The following is an 18,348-nucleotide window of genomic DNA, read 5'->3' on the forward strand; positions in this document are numbered from 1 at the left end:
GTAGTTAGGAGGCCAGATACCAGTGGGCTTCCCTGGAGATTCTTTGCTCTCTCTCTCCTAGGAATATTAATGCCAAGGTAGGGCAGGAGACTCCAGAGCTGGGGTGGGAAGCTAGCTGTGGAGGTCTACAGCTTCTTACTGGAGCGTCAATGCTTACTTAATCTGTTGACTTTCTGAAAGGCTGGTCTTACCCACAGTGACACTACACATGTTTGTAAATAGGTTGATGAGTAGAAGACTTTTCAATGGTGTCGCTTTGGACTTAAAATCCACCTTTCCAGTCTAGGTAGAGACCCACAGTAGAGTACAGCGTCTGATGCAGAGTTTCTCCCTCTGGCCACAGCTAGAATCTCCTGTGAGTTTGGCTCCGGAGAGCCTGATTTAAAGGGTCACGGGTGGATCCCAGGACTTAATTTTTTTTCCCAAAGCTTCCAGGTGCTTCTGCATGGAAGCCAAGCTTGAAAACCACATCTCCAGTGCCCTCTGCTGGAGGGAGATGCTGATGAGGCTTCTGCTCTATAGGGTTATTTCGTGCTTAGAAAAGTTCTTGAGCTGAAATTTGCAGGTGCAGGAATTTCTTCACATTGGGTAGAGATGGGATGAGAGAGGCTCTGAGAAGGCATGAGTCTTTTTTTTTTTTTTTTAATTATTTTTTTTTAGCATGAGTCTTTTTAAACTTCTTATTTTGAAAAATAAGGATTGCAAAAATAGTACAAAGAATTCCCGTATGTGCCTCACCCAAATTCACTGGTTGATAATCTTTTGCTACATCTTGCTGTGTTAATTCCCGACCCCCTCCAACCATTTAAGTTGCAGACATCCTGACCCTTTACCTGTATTTCCTAAGAAGGAGAACATTCTCTTACATAGCCGCAGTACAATGATCAAAATTCAGGAAATTTTATATTGACACAATACTATTATATAGGCAAAATTCAATTTTAGCCAGTCCTTTGTGGCAATTTCCTTCCTCTCCCCCGTGCCTCCCATCTGAGATCATGCATTGCATTAATTGTCACACGTCTTTAGTCTCCTTTAATCTGGAAATGAGAAAGGATCTTGATTTGAGTTTTGCAGTGTCATGCTTCAGAGTTTATTCATTTCTCAAAACATTATTCCTGCAATTTCGACTTGACTGCCTAAGCACACGATCCAGACTTCAAAGCATGGCGAGTGGTTTGCCTGAAGCTGAGATGAGCCTTCTGCTTAATGATTATGCATTTCCAATCTTTTTTTCTGTTTTTCTTTAAGTTTACATTCTTCTTTTAAAATAACTTTTAAATAACTTTTTTTTTTTTCAAAAATAAAATGGTTTGCATGCAATGAAAAACCACGGACAGATTTTTAAAATTAAAACAGCTATCTTAAAATAGCACACTTTAAATAATTTTTAAAGTAGATACCGGTAATGACTTTTAAAAAGAAAGAAGTCCTCCAAAGTATGGATCTGTGTCTTTACTGTTTAAGTGTTGCCCTTCCCAGCCCATCGTCTCTTATCCCTCTCTTCTGCTTCAAAGGCACCTGGCTACGGTTCTGAGCTGGACACAGTGGGGCTAGTTCCTTGTGATGTTCTTTCCCCACTTTTCCTCTCTCTTCTGATTCCCTCCACCATCCTTCTTGCTGGAGGAAAGTAATGCAAAGAGAGAAGGAATCAGTGTTTTCTTTGCCATTGGGAAAGCCTGAAAACTCTGATCATTCCTTGAAAGCGTCTGGCTTTAGCTTACTCTGTAGTGCTTTCTCTTCCATAACTCTTTGGCAAGAGTCAGTCCCGACCATACATACCCCTTTGACAGAAATCTGCAGAGTTGCTCCCAGCCTGCATTTGCAGGGCTATGTTAGTGGCGCTTCTAACTGGATCCCAGTTGGACTGCGTTCCCTAAAAAGTTTATATTAAAAATATAAAGATATAAATATATTCACGAGCTTTTTCAAAATTATGGTTAAGTATATTCACAACTTAGCCATGCTATTTTATGCAGAATATGAGTGTACCTGCTTGGAATACATACAGAGTATATATTTCATATAGAAAATATCAAAATATATCTGGGTAAGGATAAAAGGTATTAAGGCAATTATGACATACCAGTGTTCTCTACTATATTTAAATACAAATTATATAAACACATATTATAGACTTCTCTAAGAAAAAACTTCAATAAATGAATTACTTCAAAAAGATTATTAATAAATACTGGGTAATCAACTATATGCGATTCTGAACTACTGCTATAAGTTTTTTTCTTTTTTTAATATCACTGTCCATTTTGTTGTATCTGATAACTAATAAGTAATATTTAGCTCAGAACTTTAAAATAAAATCACAAAAATATAAAAGAAAAATAGATCTAGGAAGTTTTTCTATGAAACAAATTTTTTTAACTTTAAAAAAATTTTTTTAGCAGCAATTGGTGCTTAAAATAAAGTAGAAACAATTCCCTCATAATTAGAATCCCAGTTGTGACTCTGACTCAGCACAGAGAGCCTCAGGCTAGCATGGTGGTGCAAGAGTCGCTGGCCTGGACCTCCCAGCTCATCTGCCCCAAGCCCCTCATTTCACAGTGGAAGATTGAGGGTGGGAAGGCCCTTGACCACAGCTTTCCCCATTTCAGGGAGCCGTGGGGTCTGAGGCTGTGCAACAGGCTGCCTCCCATGAGGAAAGGGAGCATTGGGTCCCACTATCTGCCGCATAATTTAATCAGGGCTGAAAAACTCTTTCCTCCCAAAGCATGTTTAAATAATCAGGGCATTGTTCCATTTGCTCAATTCAAGTGTGGAATATTTTGTCTTACTTTGGCCTGTGGTATTCTGGGGAGGAGAACACTGACGGCTGCTCAAAGGGAGAGGGAAAAAGCATTGTAGGAAAGCAATTACCCAAAGTCATGCTGTCCCTTTAGAAAGCTTCTGTTGGGAGAACGTTTTCCCTTCTCCTCCTCTAGTATCTACCCCCACACTCCTCCCCTTGTCTCTCCCTAAAACAAAGAGTTATTGTCAGGCAACTCTTGAAACACACCCATATGGACTTATTTTGGAAGCCTACCCCTTTATCTTTTTTCTCCATCTACTCTCTCTATGCCACCGCCAGTTGACACGCAATAACTTCAGGTGAGGCACCTTCCACAATCACGAATGATTTTGTATTAAAGTTAGTTTGAAAAAACATTTTTGCAGCCAGCTCTAGCAATAACTATTTTACAAGTGTGACCTTTTATTTTTAGTTTCTTATAATTAAATTTATTTTTAATTGTGTTTATACAAAACTGTCTTCTAAGGGTTGGGTATTTGGCAATGTCTATGGTCCATGGTTTACAGTTCACAAATTCTGCTTGTAACTTTAGCCCTCGGACCTTCACAGCCCAGCCACGCTAGATTCTTTTCAAAGGCATGGTGGTGCAGTAGTAGAAAGAGACTGGCCTTTGGATTTAGAACATTCTGATTTCTAGTCCCTACTCTGCCTCTTTCTTGTGGCCTTGAGAAGGCTTTTTAACCTCTCTGAACCTAAGTTTCTTCACCTATAAAGTTGAGATAGTAAATGTGCCCTGCAGGATTGTTGAGGTTGAAATGAGACGGTTGTGGGAGGCTTCAGGCCGGTACCTGGCCCAGGGGAGATGATCCATAAATGGTGGCAATCATACCAATATGCCAATATCCTAATTACAGGGACTCCAGAGAAACCAGTTTGCCTTCATCCCTTAGAAGTGCCATAGAAGGGCTGTTTGGTTTGTTGCTTTTGTTTTAGATTTTGATTTTTTATTCAGGCTGCCTCCGAGTTTAGAGAGAGAGCATTCCTGGCTCTCAATAGAATCAGGATAGAACCTTAAACTGGTTTTGTTACAGAGGCAAAGTTTACCTCAGTGAGAGCATTCTCAGCTCTGGGTTGAGTCCCAGATTTAGTCCCAGGCCTGTGACAAGTGAAGAGAGTCTGAAACGGGGAGAAGTTTCGGCCTTCCCAGGTGGGGTGTGGGGTGTGGGGCAGGGCGAAGGGGCACGGGAGGAGTGAGAGCTTAGACCTGCTGGGGAATGCTGCCAGGTGGACAGCTGCCCTGCAGGCACAGAGGACCAGATCGTGGAGGAAAGTCAGGTTTACTGTGGCAGTTGCTTATGAAGGACCTTGGAAGGAAAACACACCCTCTGATGTTGGTGCCTGTTCTCAGAACAGGAGAGGAAAGGGGATGATCAGACAAAGCTGGTGATGAGAATGGAGTCAGCCCCTGAGATGGAGCTGAGATGACTTTTTAGTATTACGGGGAAAAAATGTGCTAAGAGCCCTATGGAGGGAGGATCCTAGGAGAACTCTTAGGATCTACTAAACACGTGATAACTGTTGTGGGTCTCTGTTGGGATGAGTAGATCCACACAGAGCCAGGCCTCCGCTTTGGGCTGTCGCTCACCACCTGCTTCTTACAAAGGGATCAATCATGGAAAGTAGGCCTGGGGCAGAAGAGGGAGTAGATGGGAAGTTTGGTGTCCCAATTATAGACTCCCCTCCCCCAGCCCCTTCTTCCCACATGCTACCCAGAAGAGCCCTGGCATCTTTATTGGGTCAGGCTGCCAATTCACACTGATCCACTGCCCTGCTCGCTCAGCCCTGTCCTTCTGTCCTGTTCCCAGAGCCCGCAGCCTTCAAGGCGCACTTCAGTGCCAGACTGTTCCATGTGTACTCCTGAAAGACAGTGCAGCATCATAAAAAGAGTATTTGGGAAGGCCCAATTCTGAGTCTGTTCCTAATTGTATGACCTTGGACAGAAAGGCACTTGGCTTCTCTGAGCCTCCATCTCCTTGTCTGCCCTGTCTACACTTCGAGAGGTTGTTGTAAAGCTCAGATGGGGTGCATAGATGCACCTTATAAATGATAAAATGTTATTTTACTAATTTTCCCCCTCCCTTCTAAGAGCTGTGACCGATGCTGCCACTCTCCCTGCACACAGCCTCCCCGCCTGCCGGAGGCTATGCAGCTGCAGAGCGAGCTGGGGTTTCCACAGCCTCCTCCTTCCTTGCTTTCATCTATCAAGAAGGGTCAGCAGGGACCCCCATGTGGAATCCTGCACTCTTTTATACCCTGATAGAACGAACCGTGAGAATGTTATTTCTCAGTACTCTCCACTGCAGAAGGCAGGCACTGTTCTGGTGGCTCCTCACGCCTTGTTCTCCTCTTCAAGGACAGAATGTCCTATCTGTGAATTACTCGGCTGGTTTCTTCTCATCTTCTGTCTTGTCTCTGCCTTTTGGCTTTTTTCATTGCTTATTTGTATCCCTGCTTGACGTGTGGAACTGAGGATAAACCATCATCACCGCTGCCACCCGTCGAGCTCTTGCGGGGCCCTGTGTTGAGTGCTTATCTTGTTTCATCTCAGCAGTTCTGTGGGACAGGGATGAGGTTGCTAAAGCTCAGAGATGTTAAACCACTTCCTGACCTAACAGAGCTCTGAGGGGTGGAGCCAGCATTCAAACTCCCGTCTGTCTTACTCCAAAACCTGTATTTTTTTTTTTAATGGAAATAACTTTCTTGTTTTCATTCCTATCTTTTTTGTTTGTTTTGAATAATAAAAGTGATACATCACACTCATCAAATTGCTGAAAGTAAAAAGTCTGACATACTATGAGTTGGCTAGGATGTAGAGCAATGGAAACTTTCCTAGGTATAACCACTTAGAAAAGCAATTTGGCAATATCCTGTAAAGTTGGAAATGAACACACCCTCCAACACAAACATTCCGTTCCTGGGTGTATACCCCAGGGAGACTGTTGAATATGTACTTGAAGATACCTGTACAGAAATGTTCACAACAGCAGTGTGTTAATAGAGAGAGGAAAAAAGGGAATCAACCTAGATGTCCATCAACAAAACAATACATATGAAACATATATATATATAAAATGCTATATTGAAACTTTAAAATACTCAATATAGTTAAACTTTAATAATATAACCTAGAGCCACATGGATAAATCTGAAAAACATGTGTGTTGAACACAAAAAAAGGGCAGTAAGTACACCATACAGTTTAAAATTTAGAAATAGGCATGCAAATACTATATATATTATGTTTATAAATACCCACATATATAAATAAGTATAAAAACATGCATGACATTAGTAAGCACCAAACTCAAGAGAGTGATTGACTTGGATGGGAAAGAGATGGGTGTCTTAAAAAACTGTCTGTGTTTTATTTCTTTTTTTTTTTTTAAGATTTTATTTTTTTTCTCCCCAAAGCCCCCCCCCCCCCCCCGGTACATAGTTGTATATTCTTCGTTGTGGGTCCTTCTAGTTGTGGCATGTGGGACGCTGCCTCAGTGTGGTTTGATGAGCCGTGCCATGTCCGCACCCAGGATTAGAACCAATGAACCTCTGGGCCGCCTGCAGCAGAGCACGCAAACTTACCCACTCGGCCCCGGGGCCAGCCCTGTGTTTTATTTCTTAAAAAAAGATTTGGGGGCCGGCCTGGTGGCGCGGCGGTTAAGTTCACACGTTCTGCTTCAGCGGCCCAGGGTTTGGACATGGCACCACTCATCAAGCCATGCTGTGGCAGGCACCCCACACATAAAGTAGAGGAAGATGGGCACGAATGTTAGCTCAGGGTCAGTCTTCCTCAGCAAAAAGAGGAGGATTGGCAGCAGATGTTAGCTCAGGGCTGATCTTCCTCAAAAAAAAAAAGGTTTGGTGTTAACACAATGTTATATAACAAAATGTTCAGTTTTGACAAAACTGGATGGTAGGCATACAGGTATATATTATTTTCTATACTTTTCTGAATTTTTGAAATAATTCATTAGATATAAAGTTATACATATTCATAGTAAAAACATTCAGATATTGCAGAAAGACGTAAAGATAATAAAAATCACCTAAAATCACACCATTCAAACACAATAACTATTAACGTTTTGTAGAATATCCAGACTTTTTTCTAAGCTATGCACATGTATGCACAAATGTACACACAGATTTCTTTAAAAACAAGAAAAAAAACCTCATCTTTTTATTTGCTTTTTAATTTAATATATCGTGGAAATCTTTTCATGTCTACATAGAGCCACACATGATTTTAATGACTACATCATATTCCTTCACGTGGCTGAATAATGATTTCAGTGGTCCCTATCAATGCACGTTTGGTTTGTTTCTAATTTTTTACAGTTGTGAATAATATTGCAGCAAACATCCCTGCATGTAAATTTTTGTCTCTCTCTCTAATTACTTCCTTAGGAAAATTCCTAGGAGCGAGAATTTGGGTTAAAAAATAGACACTTTGGGTCTGGCCTGGTGGCATAGTGGTTAAATTCACACACTCTGGTTCTGTGGCCCAGGGTTCGCAGGCTTGGATCCTGGGCTCAGACCTACACACCACACATCAGGCCATGCTGCGGTGGCATCCTACGTACAAAATAGAGGAAGATTGGCACAAATGTTAGCTCACCGACAACCTTCCTCACCAAAAAAAAAGGAAAAGAAAAGAAAAAAGAATATGTACTTTTGAAAAGCCAACCCTGAGTTTTATTTTGTTTGTTTTTTAAATGACAAGTTTATGGAGATGTAGTTCACGTATAAAAGTCACCATTTTAAAATGTGTAGTGGGTTTTAGCATGGTCACAGGGTTATATAACCATCACCACTATCTAATTCCAGAACATTTTCATCACTCTGAAAAGAAACCCCTAACCTATTGGCAGTCACTCCCCATTCTTCCCAATGTCCCCAGCCCTGGCAACCACTAATCTACTTTTTGTCTCTATGAATTTGCCTATTCCAGATATTTCATATAAAGGGAATCATACAATATATGGTCTTTGTGTCTAGCTTCTTTTGCTTAGCAAAATGTTTTCAGGTTTCGTCCTTGTCGTAGCATGTATCAGTACTTCATTCCTTTTTATTGCTGAATAATATTCCACTTTATGGATATACCACATTTTGTTTGTTTATTCATCAGTTGATGGACATTTGGGTTACAGTCAGCCCTCCATATCTGCAGGTCCTGTATCCGCGGGTTCCCCATCTGTGGATATGGAGGGCCAGCTAAGGGACTTGAGCATTCTTGGGTTTTGGTATCCACAAAGGCGGAGGGACAGGGGGTCCTGCAACCAATCCCCTACGGATACTGAGGGATGACTGTATTTCTGCTTTTTGGCTATTATGAATAATGCTGCTATGAACATTGACATACAGGTTTTTGTGCAGGCATATGTTTTCAATTCTCTTGACTATGTATCGAGTAGCGGAAGTGCTGGGTTATATTGTAACTCTATGTTAAAAACTTTTTGAAGAACTGCCAAATTGTTTCCAAAGTGGCTGCACCATTTTACCTTCCCACCAACAATATATAAAGGTTCCAATTTCCCTCTATCCTCACCAACATGTGGTGTTATCTGTCTTCTTAGGTTATATTCATCTTAGTGAGTGTGCGGTGGTATCTCTTTGTGGATTTTTTTTTAAAGATTGGCCCTGACCTAACATCTGTTGCCAATCTTTTTTTTCTTCTTCTTCTTCTCCCCAAAACTCCCCAATACATAGTTGTATATTCTAGTTGAAGGTCCTTCTGGTTCTGCTGTGTGGGATGCCACCTCATCATGGCTTGATGATGGGTGCTAGGTCTGCGCCCGGATCCAAACTGGTGAAACTCTGGGCTGCCGAAGTGGAGCACACGAACTTAGCCATTCGGCCACAGGGCCAGCCCCTCAGTGTGGCTTTTATTTGCATTTTCCATGATGACTAATAATGTCGAACATCTTTTCATGTGCTTCTTGGCCATTTGTATGTTTTCTTTGGAGAAATGCCTGTTCAGATGCTTTGTCCATTTTAAAATTGGGTCGTTTGTCTTTTTATTGTTTTGTACGAGTTATTTATATATTCTGGATACAAGTCCCATATCACACATATGATTTGAAAATAGCTTCTCCCGTTTTTTAGATTGTCTTTTCACTTTCTTTATTACGTCTTCTGTAACACAGAAGTTTTTAATTTCCATGAAGTCCTATTTATTTTTTCTTTGTCTGCTTGAGCTTTTAATGTCATATGTAAGAAACCATTGTCTAATCTAAGGTCCTGAACATTTACCCCTATGTTTTATTCTAAAAGTTTTATAGTTTTAGCTCTTACATTTAAGTCCATGATTCATTTTGAGTTAATTTTATATAGGATGCAGGGTGAGAGTCCAACTTCATTTTTTTGCCTGTAGACATCCGGTTGTCCCAGTAGGATTTGTTGAAGAGACTATTCATTCCTCATTGAATGGTCTTGGTACCCTTATAGAAAATCAATTGATTGTGAATATAAGGGTTTATCTCTAGACTCTCAATTCTATTCCATTGATCTATATGTCTGTTTTTATGCTAGAACCATACAGCCTTGATTATTGTAGCTTTGTGATAAGTTTTGAAACTGGAAATGTGAGTCCTCTAATTCTGTACTTTTTCAAGACTGTTTTGACTATTTGGGGACCCTTAGGTTTCAAGTCTGAGTTTTTAATCATTTTATTGTGCCAACTCCTATGAAGGAAAATGAAAAGCAGAACCACAGATTACCAATGGTTTTGTGTAGTGTGTGAAATCAGTATATGAATCTGAAAGCTAAAATAAGATTGGACTGACTTTCTTCATCTCAGCCCTCGGTCAAATCTTTTTATTGTGGAAAAAAATTGAAGCAACAAGAATGAGGAAATATGTGCCTCCTTGTGTTATACTAGTTTTAGTCGTCAGGTTGTATTACAGCAAAGAGAAGAAAACTCCAGAACCTGTGGTCTGCAGGCCCTCCCGGCTACCTGAATGATACTTAATTCCTCATGTTATCACTTTTCCTTTGTGTTCAAAGGAAATTCATTCTAATATAGCCTCTTCCGTTCAGCAGTAGCAGCCAAATGAAGAAGCGGCCAACGTCTGCAGTGGGCTACAAGAGGCCCATCAGCCAGTATGCTCGGGTTGCCATGGCCATGGGGTCCCACCCCAGATACAGGGTAAGGAGCTGGGAAGTAGAAGGGGGGAGGGGAGGGGAGAGAGAGCCCAAGGGAGGTGATGCTCATAGCCTCTTCTTCCTCTACGTACCTCCTCATCTTGCTACACCTGGTATTTACTGAGTGCCTAGAAGATAAAGTCATCATGTCTGGCCTGATATTCCCACCACAGGCTGAAAACATAATGTTTCTGGAGTTGGATGTGTCCCCTCCGGCTGTCTTTGAGATGGAATTTTCTCATGACCAAGAACAAGACCCCCGTGCACTACACATGGAGAGGCTCATGCGATTGGACAGCTTTCTGGAAAGACCTTCTACATCTAAAGTCCGAAAGTCCAGGTCCTGGTTAGTACCACCTTGGTCAGGGTAGACAGTGGACTCAGGAGGCATGGAAACCACGTGGCCTGGTTGAGGATGAAGAGGGTTTTGGTCGTACCCAAAGGGCATGAAGGGAGGGTGATGACTGGGGCTGTGGGGGAGGAGTTCCTACAGCAACAGGATAAGGGAAAAGGAAGTCCTCACTTTTCTGTTTTTTGCACTTCCCCAACCTCCCCATTCACCCACCTTATCCCTACCCCCTGCAGGTGCCAGAGTCCTCAGCAGCCTCCGCCCTCCACCACACATGCCTCGCTGGCCTCCGCTGCTCTGCGCCCCACGACAGTGCTAGACCACGAGTGACAACCTTCAGTCAGGCTGCCCATCTGACAGACTCCTGGGATGGGGCAGCCAACCCTGGATCATCTCCCCTGCCGCTCAGTGTGCGTGTGTGTGTGTGCATGTGCGTGTGCATATGTGTGAGGGGGTGAGAATCTGGCGGACCGTGCCTCTGCCTGCTCTTCTTAGCCTCCTTTATTTAATTAATGTTATTTATTCGTGGAGCTCAGTTAGTGTGGGAGAGATGCCCTCACCTGAGCCTGCCGTGGTCACTGCATAGCCTCCTTTTCTTCTGACTTTAGACCCCTCTCCCCCAAGTCAGACCTCAAGCTCCTCCCCGTCAGCTGCCCCAAGAAGGGAAGGTGGCCAGTGCCTGAGAAGAGAGTGCTTTTTCTACCTGTCTCACTGCATAATTTCCATCTCCTCCTATGCCGAAGGAGAGCCGCTCCTAACCACTTCTGGAACTAGAAAAATGCTAGTGTCCCCTGAGGACAAGAGACATCGTGACAGTGCTCCCAGCAGAGAGAGCCCCGCTCTCCACTTTCTGGGCCTCAGACAACCTCTTTTGGCTTCTCGGGCTCCTTTTCAAGGACTTAAAAGACCTCACCAACACAGCCCATGCTCTTCAGCTTTGGCAAGAACTCATGGCTTCCCAAACTCTGCTTCCTGCCCACCTTCCCAGTCCTTGGATAGGAATTGTGAACCAACCAGTTGCTGCCTCCTGGGGACCTGCAGGAAATGGAACAATAATGGAGACAACGTGGACAGTCATCAGGGGAAGTCCCTCTTCTGGGTCCCTTTGTTTCTGTCCCCTCTGAGAGGTAACTTTAGTCGACAAGCGGTCAAGCCAACTCCCCACTTTCAAGATGCTGCTCCTTCCTGCTTTGATCATTTTCCCTGCAGCTGCTGGATCCCAGTTCATAGTGGGAGAGATCGATGCCATTCTCCCCCTGGCTAAACAAGGGATCTGAATCTGTTGCTTTTCCCCTCATTTAGCACAGGAGACGGCGACTCAGGCATAATCTTTCAACTTTGCCCATTACCGCTGTTTCTGCATCACGTTTGTTGGGCACTATCTTGTTGAAATCTGACCCTTTCTTCAACATTGTGCAAATTGGTCCCTAGGCAAGTACCCCTCACCTGCCTTTGTGACATCCCAAGATGTCTCCAGGTATCTCACGTGATAAGTAAATTTCTACCAAAAAAAAAGAGAGAGAGAGAGAGATTAGTTTTCATTGACTTACTTTTTAAGTGTTTATTTTGGTAGAGGGGTAAAGAGGTAATCAAGAAAGAAAACATGTGGTTTAGGATTTCAAAAGGCGGTAATAGTGGGATCTCCAGTTCCTAGCATATGAGAAGTTTAGTCATTGGGGTAAAGGCATGAAACTGACAGATCTGCCTGAAATTTGGTGTGTGGGAGGGGGCAGTGGACCTGATCACCTGGTTATTCTCTTTCCATCAGGAAATGAACTCTTCTTGCACTGGTCAAGTTCTGCTCTAAGGACCAAGCTCTGGTTTGGTTCAACTCAATGATGCTGTCGTTTCTGCTGTAATTACTGGACTACGTGGTTGGGCAACTCAGTTGCCATTTGCTCCTGTCCATCGAGGAGATAACATTTTCCTCAGAGCCCAAGAGATTATTTGAGACTCAGGATTCAGCTGTGGCTGAGACAGGAGTTGTGTATAGAAATCCCCCAGGTGGCCTGGGCACAGGGGCACCTCTGGGCCTGCGTCAAGCAGCCTCCCCCACTGACCTCTTTCTCGTTTGTGGATGCAGCAGTACATGTCACCCGCATTCATCACTGGGACTCTGCATTGTCTGGTCACTCAACCCCCACAGTCTTATAGCACAAGATACCCAACTTCACCACCCCCAGTCTGAGGGCTGGGCCCAAGGTGTGGTCGGAGGAGGAGCTCCTGCCTGCGGTTTTGTGTACGTGTGTATGTGTGTGTGTGTGTGTGTGTTTGTGTGTGTGTGTGTACCTCCACAGAAGACACTCTACACTCAGCGTAAGATATGCTGGGAACAGGGCCACCGGGGTGGCTGGATCTCAGTTTCTGTCTCTCTCTCTCTCTTTTCCTTTTGATGTATCAAACCTTTGATTGACAAAGTAAGGGCCTTGATTAGGACCAAATTTCCATGTCTGTGGCTATGGTCTTTATTTAGGACGACAGTTAACAATGCAGTGGCCCATTCTTGTCACTCTATACATATGACTATACAGGACATATGTAATATATAAATATATATATATAACATTACCCTCTGTCTCCTTGGCTTAGGATGAGGCCTCTCTGTTGAGCTGAAATGCACCTGCAGCTCAGTGCTGCCAGCAACCTGCAGGCCCCAGCCCTGTTCAAATTAACACAGTCGACAATAAAGGAATGAGTATCGGACAGAGTTGGGTGCCTGCCTTCTCTTCCCTTTGTTTCTTCCTACTTTCACTCCCTTTTTCATTTTCTCCCTTCTCGCCTCCTTGTTTTTCCAAGAGGGGTTCAGGAGGACATGGAGCTCAGCTGCAGTTATCACCACCTGGAAAAGAACTGACTGCTTAATAAAAGGGGATCCATCTGCCCGGGAGGGCTGAGGGGAGGGCCCAGGCTCCAGTGTGAAGTCTGTGCCAGAGCTATGGCAGCAGCTGCTTGAGTCCTAGGCGAGGGCTCCCCACCCAGTTAATTTGAGCTATTAGCAAATTTCAGAATGGCCTAGATGCTGTCCAGATCAGCTGTCAATATCATTTGGCAGCTCCGCCCTGTTTGCTCTTCCATTTATCAGGAGAGAGACTAAAGCAGGAAATAATGGTGTGTAAAGCACATAGACGTGCCTGGCACACGGTGGGTGCTGAATTAAAATAAAAGACTGGCTTCCCCTTATCCTCTGGTCCCGGAGCCTCTTTCCCTCCCTCTGGGTTCTAGCTGTTGGCTCCCTGTAGCACGGAGGTCTTACAGGAAATGAAAAGTAATTGCTGCTAAACAAACAAACACAAAGCCCCTGACTCCAGGGGAGCACCATGGTTGGCCTGGTGCACAAGGCATGGCAGTGAGCCCGTCTTTGGGCACTGATGATTTTGGAGGAGCTCCCTGCCTCTGCGCTAGGCTGTGGCCCTGAGTTCTGGCAGGGCTGGAGAGCTCTGCTGTTTGAGAGGGGTTTGCCAGGTGTGTTAGGAAACTTAGACACAAACACTCATTTAATCCTCCCTGGTGAGAATTATTGTCACTGGTTTACAGATGAGATTTAGGGAAATTAATTAACTTAGGTAAAGATGTGTGGTTAGTGATGAAGCTGGACTTCCAGACTCTAAAGTCCATATTTCTTTTCTCTGGGCTACGCTACCTTTAGCCCATTTGTATCTCAGGAGAACTGATAGGAGAAAGCCAGGGGCAGAAGGGCAGAGTGGTTGAAAATACAACCAAATCTCCAGACCCACAACCTGGGGGGCCTATTTTAAAACCACCATTCCTCCCATTGGCAGGGGGTCTCGTGTGGCTGGGATGGGTAGAACTCCACAAATTGGCCAGAGGGTAGGGGCTCACCCTTGGCAGGGTCCATTGTTGACTGTTTGCAGATAAGGCAACTGCCATGTTTCACTTCTTCCTCCAAGACTTGGCTCCTGAGCTCCACAGAGTCACTTCTTTCTGTTTTCAGATGCCCAGGGCTGGGGAGGGGGTGGGTGTTAGTTAGAATCCCTGGCCACTACTGAAGTTTCCATTAAGCTGGCCTGAGGGAAGTAAGGACCCAGAAGCGTGCAGTCGACCCCAAGGGCAAGGACAGAGCCAGGGCTCTGGAAGGACCTGGTGCTGGGGACTCGAACACCACAGAGACCCTCTCTGTTTCTCACAATTCTTCCTGTGTGGGATGCGTGCTCTTTCCTCAGCTGCTCCACTTCGTGATGTAGGAAACACGTCTGCCAGCAGCTCTCTGTTTACACGGTCCAGTGATCTTGGGAGACTTAGAATCCCAGTCCCAATGCCAAATTGATGGGAATGTGATTCCCATTCAGCAGTTTGGGTCAGTTGGTTGGGAACATAATATATGAACAGGTTGGGAACGCGATATACGAACAAGATCTCCAAGAGTTCTACTGCTGGAACCATGTTTATGGGGGAGATGAAAATATATTTCTCAAAAAAGATGATGGGGGTAGCAGTCGGGATGAGGTGTGCTCTGGGTAGTCAACAAAACAGATGTCTGTGACCAGTGTGTCCATCACCCAATGGCTAAAGGAAAATTTGCTCTGAGCTTATCCTATTATTCTGGCCAACTTTCTTTTTATTGTTTTTTAGATTTTTTTTTTCTTTTTCTCCCCAAAGCCCCCCGGTACATAGTTGTGCATTTTCTTTTTTTTTTTTCAGTTGTGGGTCCTTCTAGTTGTGGCATGTGGGACGCCGCCTCAGCATGACCTGATGAGTGGTGCCATGTCTGCACCCAGGGTTCAAACCAGCGAAACACTGGGCTGCCAAAGTGGAGTGCGCGAACTTAACCGCTCGGCCACGGTGCCGGCCCCTGGCCATCTTTCTTACAGCAGATCACCTGCATCAAAATTACCACCCTCGGAGATTCTGTTTCATTAGGTCCAGGAGAGATGCGTGTGGTAGACACTACAGGTTGCCTTTCCGATATCCATTTTCCCCTTCTTCCTTACTTACAAAATAATTTTTTTCAAGGAGGGCAGTGCACAGCCAACTAAAAGTACTCATTCCCAGGCTCCCTTGCAGCAGTGGTGGCCGTGTAACATGGTTTAGGCTAAGGGGATGTAAGTGGAAGTTGACTAGGGATTTCTGGAAATGTTTTTGCTTTTCTGTATAGACATTACTCCTTTCTCCTCTTCTCCTTTCTTCTTCCTGCCTAGAACTCAAATGCACCTCCTAGAAGTGCATTCATTCATTGAACAAATATTTATTGAGCACCTGTAACCCATACATTCCCAGTATTGTTCTAAGAGCTGGGAATACAGCAGTGAATAGAACAGACAGAAGTCCCTGTCCTCATGGTGCTTACATTCTAGGCTGGAGAGAAAGACATTAAGCAAGGAAAACATATTGCATGTCAGATGATGATAAGCATGGTTGAGAAAAATAAAGCAGAGAAGGGAGATGGGGAGTCCCAAGTACTAATGGTAGCGGGCGTGGGTGCAGTTTTAAAGTCTTTACCAAGAAAAGTGACATCTGAGCAAATTCCTGAAGGAGGTAAGGAAGTGGACTCTATGAGAGGGAAAGCAAACGCAGACTTTGTGAGTAAGAGTTTGTCAGGCTTGTTCAAGGAGCAGCCACCATATTGCAACTTCAAAGCAACAAGTACTACATGTAAAGGTTGATGGAGTGGAGAGAAGGGAGACACAAGTTCCTGATGGAGTTTGTGCTGCTGCACCAGCCTGGGTCTGTCCACATCTGGACTTGTAATGGTGCCAGAAAAAGCCCTAGAGATTTAAGCCAGGGTTAGGGGGATTTGCCAGGAATCTGTATTTGAAACAAGCACCTCTAGGCGTTTCCAGTGAACACTCGCTAAAGCCTGAGAATCTGGATCCCAGCCATTTGTGATTCCAAGTCATGATCACTGTGGGCCTGCCCTTCGACAAGGGCCAACACTGGGGCCACCTGCCTATGCAAACAGCAGGACTGCGCTCCAGGATGGAAGGGGCACAGGGCCCAAAGCCACTCAGGGCACCTTGGAGCCCCTGTGCTCAGCCACATGTTGCTTCTTCACAGCTGGGGGAGGGAGGGGACAGTTTGAGCCAGAAAACCAAAGTGATGATTTAACATCCAAAGCTCCTATTTTGGAATAAGGAAAAGTAGACCCAGAAAAGCAAAGGGATTTCCTCTAAGTCACACTGATAGTTAGCAGGCAAGATGGGCCTGGAAAGCACAAGGACTTACTAATCAGACACACTGTTTCATTGTTATTTATTTTATTTTCACTTTAAAAAATACTTTTAAACTCACAGAACAGTTGCAAAAATTGTGCTAAGAACTCCCACATACTCTTCACTGGGAGACCCCGCTCAAGTTTTGCCAAGTGTCCTAAGAACAACCTTTATAGCAAGAGGATCCAATCCCGGATCGTGTATTGTACTTAGTTCTCCTGTCTCCTTAGTATCTTTTCTAGGAGAGTTCCTCAGTCCATTCTGGACCTTTACACCCTCAACATTCTTTAATATTGCAGGCCAGCTAATTTGTAGACTGTCTCTCAATTCAGGTTTGTCTGTCTCCTCATTAGATTCAAGTGATGCTCAGAAGTGACACTGTGGTCACTGTATCCCATCAGGTGGCACACGATGACAGTGCTTTGTCCAATTACTGGTGACGTTAACTTTGATCATTTATTAAGATAGTGTCTTGGGGCCAGCCCATAGGTCTAGTGGTTAAGTTCCCGTGTTCTGCTTCGGTGGCCTGGGGTTCACAGGTTCGGATCCTGTGCGTGAACCTACACACCGCTCATTAAGCCATGCTGTGGCAGTGTCCCACATACAAAATAGAGGAAAGATTGGCACAGATGTTAGCTTAGGGCCAATCTTCCTCACAAAAAAAAAAGAAAAAAGGAAAAAGGTAATGTCTGCCAGGCTTCTCTAGTGTAAAGTAGTTACTCTTTATCCCATTGTAATTAATAAGCATTTTGTGAGGACATATCGCGAAACCAAGTAAATCTCCCACTCTAAATTTCACCCACTAGTTTTAACATCCATTGATGCTTCCTGCTTAAATTAATTATCTCTATATGGTTGCTAAATGATGGCTTTTTAATTGCATTATTTCTTCTACATTTATTGATTCACATTAACTTCTGAGAAACAGCTTTCTCTTCTCCTTATTTGTTTGTTTGTTTATATCAATGTGGACTCATGGATTCCTATTTTATTCAGTGGGTGATAATCCATTAGTACATTATTTGTTTCGATTTTCGAATTACCCCAGGTTTGGTCAGTGGCCGTGCCTTCAAGCTGGCTTCTGTGTCCTTTTGAAATGTTCCTATTATTCTTTGAGCACTTCCTTACTTTGTGACACAAAAAGATGTTCCAGACTTGTCCAAGGAGTCTTGATTCCTTTTAGTGGAGAATGGTGCGCTTGTTGCTAATGGCTGTCTCTACTCCCAGGCTCTCTCGGTGGACAGAGCTTGGAAATGTATACATATATATCTCGTATACACATACTTCACATACACACACACTTTACAATTGTATTTACTCTACCTCTGCCTATCTATCTATGAGTTCACACTTCCTCAGGTTCCACCCGAGCGTTTCAGGGTTTATTCTGGTGTCCCTGTTTTTTGTGTTTATAACTCCTTTCTCAGACAGTTGAGAAACCTGGCTCTTATTAACCTCAATATATTTACTTATTTGCCCAATTCCCTTGTACATGGCTAATTTCTTGACCCCCACAGGGCTGCCACCCTGTTCGGTCCCTTCCTCACGTGGGCACTGACCTCTGCCAGGCCCCTGCTCTGCGTGGCCATGCCTAGTGGCTTTTTGACTGAATTACTAAGGAAGGACAGAAGAAAAGGAAGGAGAAACACATTATATTTGAGCTGGAACCCGCCTCTATTTATGTTCCTCCTTGTGTACTTCAGCAAGTTTAGAAAAGCCCAAGAGGATGAGAAAAGAAAGGATGTGAATTGTCCCTACGCTAGGGGTTGACAAATTGAATAGTCAGGGAGAAATTCTTTCTGAATGCTAAGAGAAAAAAACCCAGTGTGCTCATCACCCATGCTGCTGTTCACTGTGCACACATCTGGCTTCCATCTGGTACTTGT

The 18,348-nt window shown here is 44.0% G+C and overlaps 1 protein-coding gene across 2 annotated transcripts in view; it reads left to right on the forward strand.

Moving 5' to 3' along the window:
* KIF3C (kinesin family member 3C) overlaps nt 1-13,002 on the forward strand; it is a 35,834-nt gene extending 22,832 nt beyond the window's left edge. Inside the window, exons 6-8 of one of the 2 annotated variants that reach the window (XM_008513058.2) lie at nt 9,845-9,950; nt 10,120-10,292; nt 10,532-13,002. In XM_008513058.2, coding sequence (XP_008511280.2) covers nt 9,845-9,950; nt 10,120-10,292; nt 10,532-10,625 — 373 coding nt within the window. In that variant the 3' untranslated portion in view covers nt 10,626-13,002. Of the gene's footprint in view, nt 1-9,841; nt 9,951-10,119; nt 10,293-10,531 lie in introns of both variants that reach the window. The other variant, XM_008513057.2, reaches the window with a different exon arrangement.
* The last annotated feature ends 5,346 nt before the right edge of the window (nt 13,003-18,348 follow it).

Source organism: Equus przewalskii, chromosome 14 (genome assembly GCF_037783145.1).
Source record: "Equus przewalskii isolate Varuska chromosome 14, EquPr2, whole genome shotgun sequence".
Classification (NCBI taxonomy): Eukaryota; Metazoa; Chordata; class Mammalia; order Perissodactyla; family Equidae; genus Equus; species Equus przewalskii.